At 41.6% G+C, this 25,506-nt stretch overlaps 1 protein-coding gene across 2 annotated transcripts in view; it reads left to right on the top strand.

The window, feature by feature from the left end:
* Positions 1-25,506, top strand: part of arhgef10la (Rho guanine nucleotide exchange factor (GEF) 10-like a) — a 167,089-nt gene that overhangs the window by 120,272 nt on the left and 21,311 nt on the right. For both annotated transcript variants that reach the window (XM_050038813.1, XM_050038812.1), the window contains 4 exons: positions 7,108-7,194; positions 11,890-12,104; positions 14,719-14,876; positions 18,249-18,391. In XM_050038813.1, the coding sequence (XP_049894770.1) occupies positions 7,108-7,194; positions 11,890-12,104; positions 14,719-14,876; positions 18,249-18,391 (603 nt within the window). The remainder of the gene's footprint in view (positions 1-7,107; positions 7,195-11,889; positions 12,105-14,718; positions 14,877-18,248; positions 18,392-25,506) is intronic.

Below are 25,506 nucleotides of genomic sequence, written 5' to 3'. Positions count from 1 at the left end.
CATAGTTTAGTCTGTAATTAAGGTCTCATAGGTTAGGGTACTTGCCTTTTCTCACATTCAAGTGTATTGACCCTGTGATCCTGGTAATTTGAAGCCTTGGTGCATTCACAGCAAATCTGCTATTTATTCTGAAGTAAAAAAGATTATTATTATTATTATTATTATCTCAGAATTATTTAAGAAGTTTTTATGGGAAAAGTAATCTGCTCTTGTTTTTACAAGATAACCTCATTAATCTTTTCAAAACACAACCAGTTTTTGATCAATACACCTAAAAAGCAAAAAATGAGATCTTAATTGCAGACTAACCTGTGTTCCAATGACACACCTACGTATTTGCTTTCATGAGAAGTTTTTACATAATTCTGAGATAATAATCTTATTTTAATTTAGAAAAACAGGGCAAATACATATTTTCTTCCTCAAGTGAATGCATCTGTACTATCACCCTGCGCAGGTGAAATCTGGTGGTCCTCTCACTGGTTACACTGGTCAGTCATCCTCACTGAACAGTTGCTGAATGTCACCTTCTTTTGCTTTTTCAGATTTCACCATCTGTTTTTCATTTTTTTCCAGAGATGTTTTTTTCCAGTTCTTCCTTCTATGTCACAAATGCACAGTATAGTAGTTTGAAAAGCTTTTCATTCTAAGGGTCAGAAATCAGTTACTAAATTGGGGCCAGCTGCAGTTTTTGTGCATGATAGATGTCCAGCAGATGTACCTGTTTCAGTTACACAACTTATGTTGACATAAAAGGTCAAATCAAGACGAAACATGGTTAACAAACTCAGCATCCTTTGATATTTTATGAAGAAATCAATGATGAAATGCCACTCTCCATCAGAGCTTGCCTTCTTGATAACCCCAGCAACAACTTTGCAAACTTCTCATGTTACGGGCTTGTTTAGTGTGCATTACCTGTAGCAGTGCTCTGGATGTAAGTAATTTCAGGTTGACTGGCAATTCACTCTGCGGCCGTCCTGCCTGTAGCCTTAGGCAGTGGGGTTGCAGTGGGGAGGGAGCGCCAGCACCAGTCAATTACCAGTTAATAAACAGTGGAAGTTTTCTATTAGTGCTTGTTAGTGCGTGTAAAAGATTGTTGGTATGTGGAATTGGGGGAAGGCACTGTGACTATGGAATTACAAAAAAAAAAATACAGCCATATTTCTTTCCCTGGGTCTAATATACAGCACCCAGTTCTCTGTCCGCATGCCGTTTATGGAGATAATATTTGTTATTTGATTTTCAGCAGGCTATACGGTGCAATATATAGTATTTGCAGACTCATTTTTTCTTTTGAACAGGGCAGAAATGTGTGCTCAGTAGTTTCACTTAATACAGTATTTCATAAGTGACTATAGAGGACTCTTTCCAATAAAGAGAATCAATTACATAAGCACAGTGGAGGCCAAACAATGCAATGCTGGCTGCAGTGTGTCTTGTCATTGATAACATTATGGGCCCCTGGTGGGTGTGATGCATTAGCCCTTTTTGGATCGCAGTTGTCACAAATCTGATGTGGTGGTAAATCCCCCCACATATTTGAGAGCAGATTTCACAGTGCTTACAGAGGAATATTGCTGTAAGGAAAATCAGTGCACCTGAGTAGCCTTGGGAAGTAAAACAACATTAATTGGATTTGGGAAAGTCACTCTTACCAAGGGGACACCGCTCTGACAGTCTGACAGCCAAAAGCATGAATCATTAAAACCCTCCCCTGTCATATTAGACCACTACCAATAACCGCTGCTCCTTACATTTGTTGACACACAGAGCCAAAAGCTGTGGGTGTGTGTAACTAGGCAGAAAATGTTCACAGTAGATAAAAGACAGTCACAATAAATGGGCCCATCCATTCTGTCCTGCAGGAATGGGTGTAATTACACACATTTTACATTTATCTTCCAGGATAGCAATGGATGCACCTCTGCTAACCATTGCCACCTGGATCCAGCATATGGGCTGGCGCCCTCTTGGGGTAATGGGTGGGGCGGACTCTCTGTCGACCATTGGGTCATTGGTAACCAGCAGCTGGGAGGCCGCCCTCTCATCACATCAACAAATCTCGCTTTAATTAGCTCACCTGCCCGTTTCCTCCCTTTTCCTACCCACGCTCCCCAAAGTCCTCCATCAAACCTCCCTCAGCCAGCTTATAGGCTCACCTTCCCTCTCATCCTGCCTCCACACCTGGGAATAACTTCAGCTTCGCGACTTCACACCTCCAGCTACACACACACACACACACACACACACACACACACACACACACACACACACACACACAGAGTGCTATAAACAAGACTGACAATTGACTCGGAGAAAGCTTGGATCTCATTGATTTTTAAATGGTGCCTCTGTGATACCTTATTAGCATTTGGATCGCCACTGAGATGGTCATAGCTGAAGACCGCATTTCCTTTGTGGCTGTCGAAATAATTTGCACATTCACAGGTGGAAATGATCCACACAGGCTTTGTTGTTATGTTCACTCAGGCTCTTCCCATTGGCTGTTTAAAGAGGTTCAATAAGTGGACCAGTAGTTTACTGTATTGATCATAGCCACTGTCTGCACTTTAATGGGAACACAATCTATCCTCGCCTCAGTGTCCTTGTGTACATCGAGTCCAGTGAGCCATTCTCATACAAAATGTTGCTTTATGTTAACAGTGGTAATATTTCATTCCAAAATGATAATATGGAATATAATGTTTAATGCTAATTAATATAGTAGATTTAATTAATTATTATTATTAGGGATGTCAGTTTCAGTTTATTTTTCTTTTAATAGCCCGACACCCATTAACCCATTAAAAAAATGCTGTGAAATACAAGAGGCCCACCCTTTTAGTCCGTTGATGAAGTGAAATTTAGCGCCACATTTTAAAGCGCTGTCTTTGTAGAGGAGGTGAAATTTGAATCTTTTGTAATATAACTATCTTGCCTTTTATTTTATTTTATTTTATCTTCTCTTGACAGACAGTCGGCTAGCCATGTTAGCATGCAGAAACATAGTGCCCACTGCCCACCCTCGGGTCTCCACTGGTTAGCTAACGTTAGCCTTGGCTTGGTCAGGTGGGAGCTAGCTTGCATTGTGCTCATTTGGCTATTACCTCTGTTAACGCCATACCACCCCCGGGAAGACACATGCAGAAACATGATGGCCACCCTTCACTCTCCCCTGAGATAGCCCTGGTGAAAATGTGGCTTGATTTTGCTCTTTAGCATTGTTAACTATATTAGCACAGCTAGCCGTGCTGACACAGCTAACAGTGCTAACAAAGATAACAGTGTTAACACAGCTAAAAATGCTAAACGGGGTTTGCAGCTCAAAATTGAGTGACTTACTCACCTGGCGCGACCTGACGGGAGACCAGATGGGCACAATGTTTCAACAGCAATGCTGTTGGGTCCAGATGGCATTATCACAGATAATCACCAAATGAACGCACTGCCAGCTAGCTCCCACCAGACCCAGGTGGTGCCCAATGCAGTAAACTGAATAGCAGCAAAATTAACCTATGGTCCGACATGCGTAGCCTAAATGGTCAAAAATATTCTCTGCTGTTAACCAATTATCCATTGACCATCTACATCCCTATTTGTAATATTCAGAACAAAAGTGCTGTTTGACATGTGAAGGACACAAAGGACTGCAGTTGACAATTAGCCAGCTGGTTAACACTGGTACATTTACAGATATACTAATTAATGTGTGCTGCTTTTAGAAATAGAATAAATGAAATGAATTACAAAATGAAAATATTTAACAATGATAGGATGTCATTAACAAAAAGCTCATTACTGGTACAATATTCCAAAATGAGATTTTGTCTTTATATCCACAATCATTTTATAAGAGGCATCAAATGTTTCAAATGGTGTATATCTCATTAAGGAACGAGCCTCTTCATTTAAATATTAGCTCTTTTTCTGGAATACACATTCCTGCCTTTGAATACCTTATTAAGTTGTGATAGCACTGTTCTGTCGGAGTGGAGAGATCCCACTAGTAATGCCAGACTGACTCTAGAGAGTGCTAACATACAAAGCAATCTAGGTCTGAGAAGATTGGCCTACAATGCTTGCCAGTCTCAGGTGACTGATAAAATCCAACCACCATCGAACTACCAGCACCGTCCGATATAGTGCTTCAGTCCCTCTGGTCCACCGCCACTCTCTCCCTCTTAACCACAGGGCTTCCATATGGACACTATTATGGCCGCCGCTTAATTACCTATCAAAAAACATTTCACTGCACTTGACGGAGGGCTAGCAGAAGGAGGAGAGGGAGAAAAAAAGACACAGACAGAGGAAAAAGAGCAGGCGTAAAAAAAAAAAGATGGGAGTGAAAGATGGGAATGAGAAATGGGAAAGTGGGACTGAGAGATTGATAGAGAGGACGAGCCATGCATCTGCGTCGTGAATTTGAATAGATGGAGGCAGACATGGCAGGGGGGGAGTGGAGGAATAGCCTCGCTGTGCAGATGGGGAGAGCAGTGATCTGGCCAGTATCCTGTTTTTTTTTTCTGTTTAGTGTTTACAAACAAGAGAAAAAAAGGGGGAGGGTCCGGGCCAGGAGAGGCTATAAATTACCTGTGATTGATGCTTGCTGCCGTAGAGGACGACAGTTAAAGACGTGCGGTGCTCATCGCTGACCATCTCTTCACTCCCCCCTCCCCCTCTCAAACCCGCCAACTCACCCGGTACCAACCTCCCCCCACCGACCCCAACAACACACAATTAGCTGTTCCGTCTGTCACATGGCCCACCCTTAGCGGTCATACACCAAAATAATAATCATTTCCTACCAGACCAACTGCTGGTTCGAAGAGCAGCTTTCACCACCGGGGGTTTGATGCATCAGCCACACGACACACACACACACACACACACACACACACACGCTACACTGTAAATGTCAGACTCCATCACTCTGTTTCAGGCAAACAAATCTGCTATATGTCGAAGGAATATAGATTTCTTTTCCCTTTTATGAAGATGTTGGCTCTTTTTATTGATAGTAAATAGTCAGACCACTGCTTTGGTTCAGGAGTTACATCTTCAGGACCCCTGTGGGCGGACAGTATGGTTACTAGAAGAACTAAAAGTTACACCAATACGAGGCATGAAAACAAATCTAATGGTATAAAAATAAGAATTGTGTAGAGGACGGTAAAACAAGGCCAAAACTAAGGTTTACCTCCAATAACAAGTAAAATATTAAGCATTAAGTGTTTTGATCTCGGCATTGGTACTAGAAAGAAATCTGAAATTGAACACTTGCAGGTTATATACTAATATGAACATTTGGGGCTAAGTCAGTTGTGTGTGTATATTATTTATTTTTTTCAGCACTTGATATATAAAATTGCTGTTTTAGGTATAGTGTTGGGTAGGATGGGTGACATTTTTGTCTGTTCCAACAGTCACTATGTCAGATTAGGTGACTGTGGAGTCATAAAATCTTGCCGTGACTTGGCCGACAGACATGACAGACTACATGTTGGTCCACGACCAAAACATAAAAGCCGCCACCAGATGTCAGGGGCTATATTTTAAGTACCTAATGCAAACTATGCAAGTCACTGAATCCTCCACAACAAGTTCCTACAAATGTTTCACAATAAAAGCCTTTTTAAAAACAAAGGGATTCTCTCAACCGGAATTGTGAGGGGCTTTTAATTTTAAACAGCTACAGGAAGTGTTGAGTTTGAAATGACTGCACGATGCATTAACTTTAATAAGGCAAACTGGAGCAGATTGAAGGTAAAAATAGAAAAACGGGAATAATAAATAGCGGCCCGTTTCATATGTAGTCTGTTTCAAACGAAGCTGGTAGCCTCTGCAGTTGTGGTACGTAAAAGCACCACCACTATTTTATAATCTCATTACTTTTCATCCTCCATTATGAAGAAATAATATTCTTTGCAAGCTTGATGCTAATGGCAGTACTCAGCGGGTTGACAAAGTGCCTCTGCTATTTCACACCATGAGTTTTCTCTTTTTACTCTGTGTGGTAATGTCCCTAGAGGAAATAGCAAAAACCCTGGGGTGTTGTTGTCATACAGTTGTCTACGGCAGCAGATCGTTCTGTGTTTCTACTGGTCAAAGTGACGGCTGTGATGGGAGCAGTCGTGGAAGACATAAACAAATTCAAACATGCTGGACTTTATGCTGGGACATCGTGAGGCGACCTAGACCTGGTGCCGGTTGTCGTCTACCATGACAAACTCCACGAGATTAATTGATGGATTATCGCGTACGACACTCATTGTGATGTTCCCAATCGAAGCCGGCAACCGTATGGCGCTGCATCATGCTATAATCGGGCTGATATTGTGAAGTGTGAACCTGGCATAATGGTTACGACTAAATTACGTCAGTACTACCAAGTACTGATTCATGTTAAATCCATCAGTGCCAAATGTTGTGACCTGAGAGCTCTGAGGCCGGCAACAGAGCTCCAAGGAGCCACTAGTTTCAACTTAAGACAGGAGGCGGAAAGGCCCTGAAGCTGAAAAGCCAATCATTAAGCTCTGTGGCTGCCAAAGCTATCGCTGCAGCACCGATCTGCCGTAATAATTTCAGTGTCTGGTCTATTTTCTTTTCTGTATAATTTTAGTAATAGCCTGGTATCACAGCAGAAGAGCAGAAATGTGTTTTGGTCGACAACATCACCCCTGCAGCTTGTGTGAAAATTAAATTTCTGTTATTACAGAGAGAGCGAAGTACCCAAAAAAGGAACCACTGGGTACTGGTACCAATTTTCAGGTACCAAAACCAGTGCTGCTATTGGTTCAAATGTGAGTGCTGCTAAAGCCAAGTTTCCATACACTTACATTTACAGCTTATGATGTGGATGAAAAGCCATCAGCTCTGATGTAAAATGACAAACCTCTGGTATACAGCAGAGTTGAGGCGCTTTATGGTCAGCAGGAAATTTAATTTCTCATATATCGTCTTGGAGAGTGAGCAGTCTGTGCCAGTTTTGCGGCCACTGAGAGTTTTTTTTTTCTTTTTAGACTTCATCAAAAGAACAAAAAAACATAAGGTTGCAGTATTGAGCCATGATACGTATTAAATCAATATTCATTTTGTCTCTTGTAGCTTGAAGCTGCCCTCCACAATCCTGTTCATTGTGCATTGTTGGGCTTCTCTGCAGCGAGCACCTCCTTACCTCAAGGCTACTTCTGGGTAAGTAATGTGTTTCTCTCACACACACACACACACACACACCAAATAACTAAAACCAATGACAAAGCACAACGATGCATATTTTACAGCTGCTGATAATTTTAGCCTATAACCCAATTACCATGACCATTTAAAAGTCCTTTCAACAATTCTGCTCTCATTCATTAAAAACAGAATTTAAAAAAAAGGTATCTCAAGGCTAAGAATGGGACATGCACCATTTTTCTCTATAAAATGTCGCCAGGAAACTGTGAATTAATACAGTACAGTCTAAAGGTAAGTGCTCTAGAGTGTTTTAAGATGAGTGGGGCAAATTGTGCTGCTAGACTATCACATCACAATCCCTGGACTTGTGGGAATTTAGGAAAGAGTAGAAATTCAGGGGGAAAAGAATGATGCAGAGAATCCACTATTAATCTTTAAGTTTCAATTTTTGTTCCCCCTCCTTTTTGGAGAAGGTGGGCAATTTATCAGGTAATCCTCTTTCGGCCTAAAAGGTGGCTAAATCCAGTGCGGGTCCTCCAGGACACAGACTGCGGCTCAGTGTCTCAGACTTTTGCTTTGTAGTGTTATTCTAAAGAGGACTGGATGCTCAGTCTGATGTGAAAAAGGAGATATGATGGAATTGGCATCGAGGGCACAGTGATTGCAGTGTCTGGAGGAGCAAAGGCTTCTCTGACCTTCAGCCTCTCTGAGAGCACATACTATTAAAGGTGACTTAGACCCTTTCTACACCATAGACAGTATATATGGAGAGAAGTAAGATGGACAACCACTTCCTCCCACTGTACAAAAATGAAGCGCTGCCATGTTGTGCTTTTGGAGCCAGAATCTGCACAGTAGTGACTGGGAAGTTTAGCCAGGGTATGGAGTTCCCACCCATACACCTGTTTGACCCAGTTACATCGATTGATACACACAGTTGCCAATAACGACATCATGCGCCCTTTTTGTGGCATCAAATAACTACTTAAAACCAAACTGTTCAGAAAAACAAACCCAGAAGCCATCCTTGGTCTCAGATTATCTTACAGGTAAAGACGCTGGATGTAGAGGTCGTGTGCTGGTGTGGTTACATGCGGTATGCGGTTGTGAGGCCGGTTGGATGTACTGCCAAAATCAAGGAAACGACATTTGAGATGGCTTATGATAGTGAAATGAACATTCAGTTTACGGGCAACAGGGCGGCACAGTGGGGCAGAGGTTAGCATTGTTGCCTTACAGCAGGAGGGTTCCTAGTTCGAGCCTGGGGTCAGCGTTATCTTGGAAAGTGCTCACTAACATGGATTTCAACAAATTTCCAACCAAAATTTGAGCAGATTAAATCTTTATTTTACATAAAAAGGTCTTAGATATTTAACTTAAACCTGTGAAAAATGGGAGCAAAAACAAAAGTGTTGTGTTTATGTTTTTGTCCAGTGTAGAAACGCTCAGTCAAAATGTAATAATTTTCAATAATTTATTGGTCACAGGTCTAAGTCCGGATCGTAGGACAGGATAAAGAGGGATGGCAGGTTACCATGGGGGACACATTTGGGTTATTTTGCCTACAAGTATAGATGACATCCCACCTTGTCCCCTCTCAAATCGCCTACTAGCTAAAGGGCCACATAGTTGCATGCCTACCCCTGTCTTAGAACAAATCCCTATTAGACCTAATAATCAAATATGTAATGTGTGTGACCATCAATCCCCACCTGTTGCTGTCCTATTCATTCTTTTTTAATGTTCTGGGATTTGACCTGGTCAAAACTTAGTACTTGAAAGTTTTCAGTTTTAAAGTCAACTCAACAGGGAGTCAAGTTTGAAGTGAGTTACGTTTAAGTTAAATTTCAAATCAACATTTTATAATGTGCCCAACTTGAGTCTAAGCTCTCACTGCAATTAGTCTTTGCATTAAAAGCAAGTTTTCCTCAAAAGAAGAAAGAGTTTGAATCTGAATCTTCGAGAAGGAAAATGTTTACTGAGATTTACTGAAACGGAGCAATGCTCAGTAAACAATGAAAATGCACCTCTGATTGAATTCTAATTGCATTTTTGTATTTAGAGGCAGTCACATTTAATATTCTGAACAAACCTTGGTACACTTATTGCATTACAATAACTTGTGTGTCTATAGAGAGACCCAAGGAGTGCAGCTCCTTTGTGTTGAATGCTATCTGTAAGTTTGAAATGGGATTCAGCCAGGAGGCCTTTCACTGAAGAGTCCACATTTTCAGCGGACAATTTTTCGTACTGAATGGAATTCAAATCTAAAGAGTCACTTTACTCAGCAAAACATTAGTTAGAAGTTCTTTGGGACCGACCTTGCAAACAGGACAAGTAGCTCCTTGAGTACTGAGCACATCTGACCTTCAAGGACAGTGATTGTTACGTACTATACAATACAACATGTTACCAAAGCAGAAACAAACTGTTAGCTGCTAAAAAATAATAGTGAAGGCTTGCTGATCCAGCAAGAATAATTAGTGGCTGAGCGTTCCCGCCCCCAGTTGGTTCTACCTCCCTGGCAGGCTTGTCAAATAAGGGATGACACTAATCATGTTAAAGTGAGATGGGCTATGGGGATTTCTGTGTGCTTTGATCAGAGTAATGACATTGTGTCTAATCAGCCTGATGCCCCAGTGTTTCCCTGTTTGCCTTCACCTTCCTTGTCCCACTTTTTCCATCCTACATCTCATTTTTAGATAAAGCCTCCATTAAATCTGCTGTTATGTTTCTCTTTTTCTGCACTTATTCAGGGAATTAGAATTCACAGCAAGTGTCAGTGATGGGGAACTTGAAATGCATCCGTTTCAGAGTATATCAACAATCTGGTGACCCACAGTTTTGGCCTCTTAATGTGACAAATAAAACTGAGCAGAGTGTGCCATCATGACTATTCTCCCACGCTACCTCACTGCGTCCAGAGCAATCTAATTAATGCTGGCAGAGCATTTACTTTTTGGGAAGTTTTTGCTTCTCCCAAGCTGAGAGCAGGGATCTGTCCAGGGCACGACTCCAGATATCTATTTCTCTAAATAAGTAGTGATGACTTTGTCAGGACACAGTATTTGCACTGGATATCAGGCGAGGAGAAACAGAGAGAGGAGGGGAAAGTGTTGGTTGACGGGGATAGTGGTGGTGGTTGTGTGTGCAGGGGTTTGGGAGGCACAGATGGACAGTTGAATTTATAAATTGTGGGGGGAGTCTGGGTGAGGGGGGGCCTTGCCTCTGGCTCTGGTTACACAGAGTCACTTGAAGCTGCTCTTTTTTTTTTCTTCTTCTTCTTCTTTTGGGCTCCTCGCTGCAAGATAAGTCCCTCGTATCTTTTTTTTCACGCTGTGCAACAGACCATTATTTGTTCTGGCTCATTCTCAAGAGCCCACAGGATCGCTCCTGTCCAGATTCTGCACGCTGATACAAATCAAACAAATGATTGCATGCAAATAAGGGTGAGCGTGGAGGAGAAGAGCTAAAGACTATATTTAGCTCATGTCACATTCACACGATGTGATTCATACGGAGAATAAATCTGTGGTGTCTAGCAGCAAGCAGCCGTGCTCCTTTTTCCAAGGAGGACGTTGCATTTTGTCTGGACAATCCACCTAGGCCTTGCGCACGAGCAATGAGTGATATCATATTGAAAACCCACGGCGACACATTAATTGTTTAGGAATGGGAGCAATGCCACCTTAATTGGAATTGCATTAGAGATAGGGTGGAGGGCTCCTGCTGTCTTCCTTTTCTCAGCATTGGCTTTGACAGGCTTACACAAAGGCCAATATAAATGTGGTACATAGGAAATCAAGCTTCTATTGAGGCAGACACTCAGCCTGTGGGGTGTGAATCACCTTGGGAAGCTTGGCATGATTGTCAGACCTTTTTTGATAACGTATAAGGTTGCTTTCTTGTTTGTTAGAGACCTACCAAACAAACAAGTCTCTTTTCTAAAAGAGACAGACATCTTCAGGCACATATTGGTTCAAACTTGGTCCAAATTGAGACACTGAATGCTCCCAGCTGTCAAAAGCTCAGTCTGTTTGCTCTCATGTTTGCTTATTCTTCGGTGTGAGAGCAGCGACTTTCAGTGTTCAGTATGACCTTGGACATGTTAATATCAAATGTCAGTTCAATGAATTGAAAATCATTTTATTTTCATTTTATAATGAAATGACTCGAGCAATAGATCAATGACTTGATCTTGTAAACTCATAAAAAAAACCCTCATTGATAAGCAACTCAGAGCCTTTCAGAAACTTACGAGAGCCCCTCTGTTCTTCGCTGATGAAAAGATCGCAGAGTTATAAGAATTGTTTGATGTTCTAGAGATGACATTGTGAATCCATTACATAATGTGTTTAAAATTCTAAGTGATATTCAGGAAAAAAAGAAGTGAGGGAGGACTACAAACGACAAGGTCTGAAAGGATAATTGATTTGAACTTTTTTGAAATCTAAATTGCTGACAGGTAGAGAATGTTTAACCAAAGACACATTATCCTCTGGCCTCCACAATTTGATTAAGACAGAGAACGCACATTGCAAGCATGATCTAAGGGAGGCTGGCCTGGTTCTGCTCTCTGCTCTTTCTAAATCTTTTTTTTTCAGTTTCAGCAGAATAGTTTATTACCCGTGGCATTATGATTCAGTCCATTGGTACAGCTTAACATGGGGTCCTGACCTTTTTTCAACCAGGTTTTTTTTCTCCCCACAGGTGGCTGGTGGAGGAGATGGTTCGCATGGGCACATAGAGATATTTTCCCTCAACAGGCCCATGCCAAGGACTGTAAAGTGCCTGCAGGTAGGTTCTGCTGTCCGATGCCTGGAATACGTGCCAGAACCTTCTCCGACTGATGAAACAGAGGCTGGAGTTCACAAAGCCACTTCAGGGATCGGCGCCAACATTTGTGTTGGATTAGACGATGGGCGGTGAGAGACTAATCACAGATATGGGATGATTTTATAAAAAAAAAACACTCAGTTGCTAAATCAAATAAGTTGATCATGGTGAATTTCTGTTATGGGGATAATCGTGAATATCTCAGCCTAGTCGCCAGAGGAAAATGTTGGCAAGGTACATTTCTGTAAACCATGGATACATTGCATTTGTACTTTTTATATGTATCATATTGTATGTATCGCTGCATTTCCTGCCAGGATAGTGCCACAAAAAGGGGCTTTTTTTTAAAGGGACATTGCTGTGTTGTCTGCCAGTACAGTGCCACAAAAAGCAGTCGTTTTTTTTTACCTAACATTTCTGCGTTTTTGGCCAAAAATGTCCCTCAAATGTAGACTTGCCAATTATAGTGTAGCTTTGGCCAGCTCCGACAAGGGTCTGACAACAACATGGCTGTGCTCCATCGACCGTCGTGTGATCGTTTCAGATTTCTTTCATTTTCAAGCTGGTTTTGTGGGTTTCAAGCAAAACGTGTTAATGATACTTATTACCTGGAGAGGTTGGAAGAAGATAAACGTTTCTTCCCCATTCCAAAGTCAAACACCAAAAAGTGTAGGGTTAGCTAGCTCACTAGCTAGCTCCTGAAGGTATAGCCTACTTTATGATGATTTTGACAGTGAATAAAGACCGACCCTGTGGTTCAGGAACCAGTGAAGAGCAGCAGAGAAACTTTGCTGATATTCAACCAGCTGTGTGTCGTCGCACGTTGTTCAGATGAACGTCGTTTGGCTTCCCGCGGAGCTCCCTGCCTGTCCGATGGTGGGGGTCCGGCTGCTGGTGGCACGGGGGAAGCCAAACACCGTTCATTTGCACACATTGTGATAACACACCACTGGTTGAATATTGCCGTTCTTTCCCTTGAAACTGTCACAATCGCCAGCAATGTGGCGGTTCACTTTTGTAATCTGTAGCCTATAGTTAAGTTTTAGCTTCTAACCATCTTTAGCTTTTTAGCCTGCTTTTGCCGCTGAGTGGGTTTTACATCCTGGATATATCCTCCAAACACATATTGTCGACCCTACTGTATGCTTCTGTCTGGTTTCACTTTTTCATTTATCAAAAAAATTGCTTATATTTCCACAGGGAGTTCAGTTAGTTACAGTGCAGGCACCATGCTAGCTTCCACAGCTTGACCATTGTAAAGGGGCGGGGCTTAGCAAAGGGTCAATTGTGCCATCAAAAGCGAGTATTTTACTAATAAAATCTTTTTCTAACAGTAACCAAATGTTTTTAACTAAACCCAGAAACCGAAAAAACCATTAAGTCTCAATGTATTAGCAGCACAATAATGTACAAATATAACATATCCTTGGTTTGCTGAGACGTGCAGTGCCAACATTTCTATCAGCAGTTAGGTTGAATATCCTCACAGGTGACTTGAAAAGCCATCTAGCTTGCTAACAGCTTGCTTATATTGATTTCCTGTTTTATTTTGAGTTCCCACAGGTGGAAACAGCATCTTTCCAGTCACTCTAAAACCAATAGCCTGTCACCATATCTTAATATATCATATCTTTTGTTCACTAAAAACAGATGTGTGTTATATCCGTGATGCAATACAAACACGATTCCAGTAGGTTTAAGTACTATTTTAATAGTTTTAAGCACATTTTGATAATAGCAGGGTAATATTGTGATTAATGTCATAGCATCCAATGTTAAATTACAGAACGCCACAGACACATGAGGAAAAAGAGAAAAAAAGCTTTTTTCTGGTGATATTAAACTAGGTCAGGTTATTAAATCTGATTCATTGGACATAGATTTATTGCTAAAAAGAAACACAAATATAAAGATAAGAACACAAATGTTTTATTTTCAGTATACTCCACAGCTTCTGTTGTAAAATAATATCCTTTGTATTATCCTTTGTTATGGTCCCCTGAGATGTCCAACAGTATAGATTTGCTTGTCAATATTTCATCAAAGCAAGAAATCAGAGTTGATACCCCCAACACAGCGTCAATACAGCCACTGCTGCTAAGATCACAGTTTCATTTTCAAATCCAATAAACCTTCTGATCCCCTCTGTGTGTAACAGAGGATAGGTTTAATCTCAGTCTACTGTCACAGTTACTGTGAATAAATTGCTTGTTTGTTTGTTTATTCTTGAATTTCAGATTTAGCCATTGTGTCACCACTTTTCTGTAATTTTCATTTACAGTAGTGTTTAGTCATTTGTATAGGAGCCTAAATCATATGTCAGCAGTTTGTTTTTTTTGCTGACTCATTCGCTTTCACTGCAAGTGTCTGTCCAGGGAAAAAGAAAAAAGACATACGGTAAAATAAAAAAGACAATTTCAGCATTTTAGCGCACTCGAAAGACTGTCAGCTCCAATGCTACTTAACATTTTCTTCTCAGACAGAGAAACAAACAGCGATGCGCATTTGTCATTCTGAAGAAGACAATAAGATGCAGCAAAGTTCAGATGGCATTTCAAACACAAGAAAGACGGAGTGGTTGCACATACACAATGCTGTGCTCCAAAGTGCACTGTTAAATCAAACTGCATGAAAACGAGGCACTCTGTCATTTCAAATGACGCTCATTTATCATGTTGGCTTGTGCTGCTTTTGTTCTTCCAGCATACTGGTCTACGGCAGTGTGGACACTGCAGCACAATGCCTGTTGACCCTCCATAACCCAGAGGGCTGCCCTGTGCTGTGCCTGAAGCACTCCTCTCGCTTCCTGTTCGCCGGCCTGCGGAACGGGACCGTGATGGTATACGGAAGAGGTAACAACGGTAAGGTGCTTTCAAGGTTGCTTTGGATTCAGACTGATGGCTGTAGGTTTGTGTCTGCCTGTTGCCCTGTATGGTCGATTGGGCAAGAGGGAACGTATATTTGACAGTGGTACTTTTTTATAAATGTGTGTTATATGGCCAAATATGATGGACATTTTCTAAATACTAGCAGACAGACAAAACAAGACAAAGATTAGGTCTATGTGTGATTAGAAAAGAGCAGTAGAGCAGAATTGTGTTTCAGTCGTCACCCCTGCAGCTTGTTCAGAAATTACATTTTTTGTTATTACAGAAAAAGTAAAGTACCGAAAAAAGGTACCAGGTTGGGTACCAGTACTGAGATCCAGGTACAGGAACTGGGACCAGTATCAGTTCAGATGTGAATGGTAGACAACCCTATAAATCACAACATATGGACAAAAATAGAAATAAAACTACAGTAATTCACAGGCTGGTGCTGTGTGCACATTGAAATCATGATGGGAGAAAGAAAGTACTTTTCTCTCAATAAAAAAACAAAAACAAAAATGTAGTCTCCTCAAAGTTAAGACAAACTGCCAAAAACGAGCTAACGAGACACAGCAGTGAAACTTAGTGCTCCTCAGGCTACCTACTCAAAGAATGAGAAACAGCCATGGCTGCTGGTGATGGAGGCAGAACACAAACGTGCACTGGGAAAGCACCTGTGGTTGAAGCCTCCCTTGTCAGCTGCATTCGCGGTCGCGTAATGTTCCCGTACCAGCTGTACTGTATTTTGAAACAGTCAATAGAAGCTATCCATTTTATGACTTTATCAATCAATCAATTTTATTTATAAAGCCCAATATCACAAATCACAATTTGCCTCAGAGGGCTTTACAGCATACGACATCCCTCTGTTCTTACGACCCTCGCAGCAGATAAGGAATATTTATATAATAAATGTACAGATGACAGTTAGATGGTAATCTACATGAGCAATAAAGACAAAGGAAAAAAAATTGTTGCAATAATAATCCGCTTGTAGTGATTCATTTTATTACTAAAAGTGGTTTCCACTGGGGATGCACCGATTTTTAAACTCTGCACCAATACTTATACCGATACCAACTTTTTATGTTGTTTATTTTGTACGTACAAATTTATTAAACAACCCGTGATATATAAAAAAAGAAATAACTGCTTCCAAAGCCTTTTACTATATTTAATATATCATGATTTCCTCTCTAATATCTATTTTCTATTGCTGCAAAAACATAAACTCATCTCTATTTCAAACAGCTGTAATTATTTAAGTTTCTCACCAAAAACAACATTTTATAAGATTACATTAAACAAATCATTAGAACATTATAGTTTACTTTTGTCTTATACTCATGTTTACTGAATAGAGCTTGAATGCATCATAATGCCACATAGTGCAACCTCCGTGTGCTGTTAGTTGCAGCCACCGGCTGCGTAGAGCTAACGATAACTAGCTCTGCTGATTTTAAACAGATTCACAATGTAGCACTATCAGGGAAACAATGAAGTGCATCCTCTGAGGCGTCCTTTTGTCCCAAACGGGAAGTTTCTGTTCGTCACAAACACATTTTCCATTGTCTTCAGGACGACATGACACCGGCTGCTACAAGTAATCTCATCACACAACAATAAGATCACAGAGCCCATTAGTCAAACAGTCATTGTGTTCTTCTTGTACCTGCTCATTAATTTAAGTTTGTGGCTGTTAGTCTCGAGGTTTTTTAGCCTGCTCAAAATGAATGTGACACAACAGAAAAACATCGGCCACTGCCATCGCTGATGTCATGTCATTTACCAATCGTCTGATGCTGATTTTCATGAAGACCATTTTCAGAATGAGATTATTTGGAAAAATGACATTAATTTCAGACTGCCTTTGACTCAGAATCACTTTCCCTTTGCACTTGACTTCCCGTTCTTACTGATTTTCACACCCACTGTAAATATGAAAATACCACTTCACCGGTGGGTCAACGGCATGCCATGTTCAGTCAGGCATCGCACAGGGCCAGGGGGGCTTCACACCATCTCAGCAGTGGTTTGCAGCCTTCACAGCCAGCGGGAGCACAATAGCTCTATCACTGGGTTCCTCTTACCTGGCCACAGTATGTCAACACGCCTGCCTTCCTCCTGTGCTCCTCTCTCCTCCCAAGCAGAAAGGATGATTAATTACACCAAGCTGCTGCTTGCCGATTAAATATTACTATTCATGCTTTGTATATAAAAAAAAGGACAGGAGAAAAGCTCTGGAGGGTGCCAGGGAATGTTTGTGGATTCGGCACATCTGTTAAAGATTTATGCCCTTGACTAGTGTGCGACTGTTTAAAGACAAGTCTGAAGCAGCCAGGAAATGCCAAGGCTTCAGTTAAGACTTGTATCACGAAGCACGTTGTTCTGTAGTGAATTATGTGCTCCAGCTTTTGTCACACAGATATACACATCAGACATCATGTCTACTTACAATGACAATATTTTGCAAAAGGAAGCGGGGAAGATTTTGGTCCCTTGCTGCATTAAAGAGGGAGAAGCGTCTGCATGATCTTGCTTAGCGCAAGGGGCCGGAGGGACATTTACAAGAGTGAATTTTGAAAAGGTGGAAAAATGACCTTTACAACATGCCAAGCAATTAACCTGTGGAAGTCAGAAGGCATTGTAAAGCTATTCTGCTATGAAAGGCAGAAATAAACAACTCAAAATGTTAATTAAATGGCTGGGTGCACTCCGTTCTCTAATTTTGCTTCATTAACACATAGCAAAGGAAATGCTTATGTAATTCACTTTATAATGTGGTCGCTGTAACGTTGTCCCCGTGATTAAAACTCAAAGAAGAAAGGTCTGCTTCATTTTTACACTGATGAAGCACAAAGAGAGAGCGAGGCAGCACGCGAGAGAGAAGAACCAAGCGGAGGGTGGATTAAAGCGTACACCAGACTCATTAGCATGTGGGTGGCAAGGGTGCAAACGTTGTGCTGCGCAGTGTGTTGATTGAAATGGAAGTCACAGTCTTTATGTGGTCAACCTGTTGTTCCTTCTCTCTCACATGGCTGTTTTCACATCCGAGCGTGAGGAAACAAGGCTCGGCTGTGAGCCCTCTCCACTCGTGCTTCAGTATTTGCTCAACGACGTTAAATAGCTTTAAGAGAATTTTGAAAGTAAACACCAAGCCAACTTGCTGTGATACAAGTGGGAAGAATTTAATTTAATTGCCTTCCTCAATGTGACAGTGTTCAAATAGAAGTGGGGCATGTGTTCAGAGTTTATTAATAAAACTTGTAGCCTAGCAGTGATAATAGACACTTATTAAAGGGCTTCCTCACGTTCTTGTTATATGTTGCTTGTAGTTTTGAGCATTTTTTTTTTTACCCTCAGATGATTTCTGGGACCAAGACTCCTGCAGATGTGTAAGCCTCGGCACAGAACCAGTGCGGACACTGTTAGTGTTAGATGACTCAGTGTGGGCAAGCTGCGGGAACTCTGTCACAGCCATGGATGTCTCCAGCCTCGCCACTCAGGTAAATGACTAAATTATTACTGGGCACATAATGTTGCAGTTTACCTTGTAGCTAAAAAAAAATGCTGCTTCCATCTGAGCATATTGTCAGAATTGTACATTATTTAAATGGATATTCCTCCTGAAAGAGGAAGCAACGAACAGAGCTTCAAGTGGCTGCTGATAAATGTCATTTACATAGAAGTAGGCTTATTGATAAAATAAGCACCCTTATCCTAAAGGCTGATAAGAAAAAAAGTGTTTTATGTGCTAAATGTCTTGTGAAAATAAATATGTATAGAATTTTTTTGCTTTTATCAGTGTTTTCGGTGCGGTCATGGGCATGGTTTGTTAACTTAACCTATATTTATTAGATTATGGAACATGTTTCACTGTTCATTTTCTGTCTGTGTATTCAGTGTTTTTAAGGGACATTCTATTAAAAACATGTCTTTTGTCTGGAAATAACTGGAACTGGATGTAAATAGTCACGTTGTGTGGCATACACTGCAAAAACTAGAGCTCATCTTGTGATGAGGTCGCTCTAAACACAGTACAGCGATGCACGATTTAAAGCAAAGGTCAGCCAGGGGCGTAAAAGTGGGGGAGAAATGGCCCCTTCCCTTCTTCAGGTGCTCCTGCTCGGACCATTGTGATCTCAGCTAAACAGCTGTAAAATTTAGTGAGCCAGGGGTGTAAGGTGGGGACCAGTGGCCTCTCACATACCTCCTATCCCCCCAGTTCCGGCCCACTTGCTAGGACAGCACCCATTTCTTCGTTTTGATCTCAACCAAGCATATGAACAGTTTTGTGACTGCAACTTACATGGTTGCAGTGTAATTGCGTTGACAAAATCTCTCCACAGAGACAGATATATAAACGCTTGGCAAAATACACCAAACTGCTTCTGTGGTAGTTCTGCCGCAATTAGTGTAACCAGGACCACATTTCACCGTGATGACACACCCACAGACTCACAAAGTCAAAACAATACAAGCTGTCCCAACATTGTCGTGACTCCTAAATATTACATTCTGACAATTTAGAGTCACATTTTAACCTAACCTGTATGTCTTTGGACTGTGGGAGGAAACCTGAGAAGCCAGAGAAAACCCACACTGACAGAGGGAGAACTCCACACAGACGGGCCCCAGCTAGCTGGTGGGTTTAAATCCAGAACCCTCTTGCTGTGAGGCGAGATCATATGATCATAATAAGATCATAATATTTATCAATTCAGAATCTTTTGTTCCGAAATATTGTCTGACCCAGTGGTTCTCGTGGTGTGCTGGAATGCCAGTCCAGGTGTGCCGTGGGATTTTGTGATAACCACGCATTATACTATACAAAAAGTTTGGAATTAATTTTTAATTGACTGTATCAGTAGGTTGTGTACACCCATTTCCTAATAAGGTGACAAACTGTAGCTAAAAAATGTAATTTAGTTTAATTTAATTTTAAAAAATCTTAATGGGGAACTAATTTGTTGCCATTTGTACGTGGGAATTATAAGTGTGTGACACATCAAAACCCCTGAATGGCAGCCAGTGTGAGGGATGATAACATTTAAAAAGAGAAAGCCATGAGTGTTACAATGGATTGCTTTATTGTACGGAGCATATTACAACAAAGCACCAGCAAAGATGACCTACCACTGAAAGAAAAGAGAAAAAAACTGTCAGTAGACAGTATCATGAAAGCTACCTGTCTTATTTTTCCTTACTTTTATTGTCTTAAGTCATGAGAAGAGTGATAACACATGTTATAGAAGCTACGCAGTCAGTACTTTCACCTTCAGTAGCTTACAATAAATGCATTATTTTGCAACAGCATCAAACTGTGCCCCCCTTTATAAGCATCTTTCAGGGCATGTATGACAACTTGTAGAAAAATACTGGGTGCATGGCAGCTAGGAGCACCTACCAAGTGTCGTGACAAATACATTGTGTCATTAGTGGTAGTGCTGTTGTCTAAAGCTTGCAGTTTCGGTGCACAACTTGCTACTGCACTTTTCTTGTTCGGCCCTTAATCATGTTTGCTCCCTAAATTGGCACTCATTCATCAAAACTTTAAGATCCGATAAATTACGGAATATGCTTCAAGGAAATGTGTTACATTACTTCCATCTTTATTTACAAGGTCAACTCTCCTCCTTTCCCCGGCAGGTAAATATCCTCAGTCTTCCCTGAAACATGGTCTGAAGACGTAAATGGATGAGTTCATACATGAAACAGCTCGACAGGGGTCTTTATTTATTTGTTTTGATGGGATTTTTTGCGGCACTTGAGGAAAAAAATCCTCTCCTTTCATTTTCTAAAAAGATTTATGCACACAGCCTCCGAGAGCCAGCATTGTAATCTGTGATGTCATCAAGATTTACTGCCTGGAGCTGCGGCGCGGACAACGAATCAAACTCTTTGTAGATTCACACAATGTTTGTTGGCGCTCTCACACACAAATAAGCTACATTTAGCTCTAGTGCTCTGAACTCTGAGTTATGGCACAGGGATGCTCACCATTATGTGCAGAGGATCATCCTGGGTGTTGTTTCTGTCATGCTTTCCATTTTTGTGTAGTCATTCTCTAAGGTGTTCATCTGCACGCCATGTCATTAGAGGTGTATGGGGGGGGGAATCTTCTCGCGCGGTGCTAGACAATAATGAATGACAGGAAATAAACTCTTCTGGGTAATGTTAATATGGTATTCAGATACCAAACTGCAAACCATTACCATTTAATTATAGCTCCCAGATGTGAGTTTGTCTTGCTCTGTAAATGGATAGTAGGTCTTTTGTTGGAAAGGAGCATGTGTGCTAAGCAAACCTTCCCTGGATAAATACAAGTTGATGACATCTACAAATACAACTGTACAAACTAAAACCCTAACAGTAAACAAAATGCATGTTTCACCCACATCCTATAAATTCGCTTTCATTTTCAATGTAAATGAGCTACATTGTGAGAGAGAGAAAAATAGGTCAAGTGGCAAATGTACAACCTTTGTTTACAGATGTTTTCGTCGACCTTATGCCAAATATAAAACCTGCAGAAAAGCAACATTCAGCAAAGCAGCAAATATGTAATCTTGTTAAGTACAGAGTTAATATGTGCATGCATTCATTTTACATATACATATATTATCATGCATTTACATTTATATGTGGCAACAGCTGTGGCTGGAGGCATTATAGTTTTCAGGTTGTCCGTCCGCCCGTTTGTCTGTCCAATTGTCCTGAAGGCAATATCTCAAAAAGGCCTTCAGGGAACTTCTTCAAATTTGGCAGAAACGTCCACTGAAGGGTCAAGGTCACAGCAAAAACAGTGTAACACCGGTAAGAAGAATTTTATATGTAAAAAGATTATAGAGTACTCAAATATTAAAACCACTAAAGGCTCATTTATGCTCAACATTAAATACAGATCTGTGCTGCGTTCCGGCTCCGTCACAGCTCCGGCACTCTGGCGCCCTTCGCAACAGAAACGCAGGACTTCTATTTTTGCCGGACGCCGGAGCACAACGCAGCAATTCAGCAGAGGCAGGCCTGAAGTCAACAGGTCAGAGGTTTTCAGACATCATTTCACCCTGTTGACACCATAGACGAGGAGATATTAATCACGGCAGTGCACCGAGATGTCTTCCGGCGGAGCTGCACCGCTCCGCACAGCAAACGCAGCCAGTGGGTATTGACGGATGGCAGAGCACGCAGTGGATAACCAGCGCTGCCGTTCCGCAATGGACACGCATCCGGTGGAAATCCGGCGTAAAGGTCACTGAAAACATGTGTCTTAAGATTTGTCTTAAAAGTGTCAGTGAAGGGCGAGAGCGGAAGGCTATTCCGAAGCTCTGGAGCAGCTAACACAAAGACACGGTCTCCCTTACGCGCCAGCCTCGTACGTAGGACAGTGAAAAGACATTGTTCTGAAGATCTAAGATGTTGTGAGCTGGAGTAAGGGCAGAGAAGTTGAGCAATATACTGAGGTGCCAGCCCATGTATGGCATTAAAAACAAATAGAAGAACCCTAAAATGGGGGCGTCGGTGGCTTAGTGGATAGAGCAGGCGCCCCATGTACAAGGCTCTTGCCGCAGCGGCCCGGGCTTGAGTCCAGCCTGTGGCCCTTTGCTGCATGTCATCCCCTCTCTCTCCCCTTTCACACTTGGCTCTCCTGTCCATTAAAGGCAAAATGCCCAAAAAAACATCCTACAAAAAAGAAGAACCCTAAAACCAGCCCAGTATTTGATAGGTAGCCAGTGCAGGGATGCTACCACTGATGTAATGCTGTCTCTTTTTCTGGCACCAGTGAGGAGTCTCGCTGCAGCATTCTGCACCACCTGCAGGGGAGACAAAGATGACAGGCCAACAATTTCAAATTTGGCAAAAATGTTCACTATAACTCTACTATAAAGTGATTAGATTTTGGTGGTCAAAGATTCCTTTGAACTTTCATCGATCTAATTCTAGTGAAGGTGATATTTTAATAAGGTAAATGGTAAATGGACTGCACTGGTAGAACGTCTTCCTAGTCTTCCAAACGCTCAAAGCACTTTTATACAACATCACATTCACCCATTCACACACTGGTTGCTGAGGCTACCATACATGGTGCCACCTGCTATCCAGATTTCAACACACCCACACACCAATGGAACAGGCATTGGGATCAACTTGGGGTTCAGTATCTTGCCCGAGGACGCTTCCACATGCAGACTGGAGAAGCCTGTGATTGGAATGCTGATCTTTTAATTGGTGGGCAACCAGCTCTGCCTCTGAGCCACAGCCGTCCCAAGCACTTCAGAGAATTTTCTCAAATTTGGCATAAACATCCACTTGAACTCACGGATGAACTGATTAAAATATGGTGGGCGAAGGTCAAGCTCTCTGTGATCTCACAAAACATGTTTTTGGCCATAACTCAAGAATTCATGCGCTAATTATGACAGAAAATTCAGACAAATGTCTGAAAGAGTAAAGTGATGAAGTAATGACATTAAATATCTGTAAGGTCAAAGGTCAACTTCACTGCGGCATCATAATGTTCTACAAAAACACATTTCTGGCCATAATTCAACGCCATAAGTCAGGAACAGAAGGGGGTTAGCCATTTTGTCAGATACTGAATTGGTGATGGTAATCTTGGATGTCCCCTTCAAACTGCTTATTATAAAGATCTTCTGGGCTGCATATTTGAAACATTGTCAACTGTCATGGATACATATGAGTCTGGAGAGACAAGGATGTAACTTGACTGGTACGCGCAGTTGCAAGGTGGTAATTCTAGTTCTGTTTAAAGTTGCATCAATTAAGAAGCAGCTGAAAAATCTGGATGATCAGTGCTGAGATAGCTGCTTATTGAGTCTGCCTCAAGATCTTCATAATCAGGAGTGAGCTGAGCTAGGAATGTCTCCTTTTATTCCTTCACCTCTGTTCCCTCGCCCAGTCCTCCAGAGATACGAGCTTAATCAGCTGAATGGCCACGCAGAGGAGGCACAGTTCTGGTTCACTGTATCTCCCACAGAGCTTAACAGGTCAGCTCTGGTTACTTCTTTGCTAACCTTGTCTTCTCCACTAATATGGACTCAAGAGGGCTGACTTCACAGGGGCTGCGGTGCATATCCAGGATCTGGAGAAGCGGCACTTAGAACCTGTAGCGAGAGATATGACTCGGAGCGAGGCTAGAGGATCGTGGACTCAAATACACTTCACTTCTTCCCGTTGTTTTCCCCTGCGGATGTTCACCGCTTTGTCAGATTTGCTGCACATTTGAATCATTTATCCAGGACTTTGCTGGACACTGTAGGCTGTCTCGTTTGACACTGCTGATCGTTGCACCATACTGGTTGATTTGGGCACTTTTTTCTTCACAGTCAAAGCTTTGATGACACAGTATTATTTAAATACAACCTTCTCTGTCTGTTTTGGGTAAACACGGCCGTATACTTACCATGTGGTTGAAATCGCCTGCAACAGAAACCCAAAGGATCATCACCACTTTAAAATGTGTGTGTACTCTCAGCTTTGTACTATTTGATTATGTACACTCCACCCCAGTGGGGATACATGAAAATTATAGTGCTGACAAAACCTCAGCAATAGAATCGCTGCAAGGAAAGAGTTAGATAAATATGGCTGAAGGAATTTGAGGATTTCAAAGCTGTTTCATCAGTCTTAAGATGCAGATATCCTGTAACAAGCCCACAAAGCCTCAAAATGATACCTTTGACAGTTTTGACTATAAGATATTACCACAGAGGTTTAAACCAAGGAAATTACTTGGAAACAAGACTGAGAGTTAAAGGTAGCTAGGTATGATATTCAGAGCATTAATAAAGCAGCAAGCAACTATTTGATATGTAAAGATATAGTGGAGTAATGGCTTCCTGAGCAGAGGATGAAGTCACACTCCCTGTGTGTGTATCCCGCTGGCTAGGTTGTCACCACTGCTGTGCACTGCGGTCATACAGCGGTTCTCATACAACGCCATCCCGACCCTAGTGTCCACCCTCCGCTTTGCTTGTTTCTTTTTCTGAATGCATATCCCGCCCTTCTCTGCCTCTGATTGGCTCACCCTGACATCCTTATATGTTCACACCAGACATGAAGTGAGCATTTTGCATGGCGAGATTACATACAAAGTCAATGCAAAGCCCAACCAACAAAGGCAATGAGTACCAGCCAATCAGAGGGAGAGTAGGGCGGGTCATGAGGCCAAAATAGTTAAAGTGCTTCTTATAAATGACCTGGGTGATTGGCACTGCTTCGCACTGTGTGGCCTATAGAGCAGGTGCAGTTGTGAGTTTTACTGGCCAAGCATTGGTGTCACAATCTTCATGGACACGTCACTTCTTAAATTAGCTTAGATTAGCAAGTCACTAGCTAACTAGCCAGTTAACATACAGTGGGGCAAAAAAGTATTTAGTCAGCCACTGATTTTGCAAGTTCTCCTACTTAGAAAGATGAGAGAGGTCTGTAATTTTCATCAGAGGTACACTTCAACTATGAGAGACAAAATGAAGAAAAAAATCCAGGAAATCACATTGTAGGATTTTTAAAGAATTTATTTGTAAATTATGGTGGAAAATAAGTATTTGGTCACCCACAAACAAGCAAGATTTCTGGCTCTCACAGACCTGTAACTTCT

The sequence above is a fragment of the Epinephelus moara genome, chromosome 24 (assembly GCF_006386435.1).
Source record: "Epinephelus moara isolate mb chromosome 24, YSFRI_EMoa_1.0, whole genome shotgun sequence".
NCBI classification, from domain to species: domain Eukaryota; kingdom Metazoa; phylum Chordata; class Actinopteri; order Perciformes; family Serranidae; genus Epinephelus; species Epinephelus moara.
This window is presented reverse-complemented; position numbering and strand designations above follow the sequence as displayed.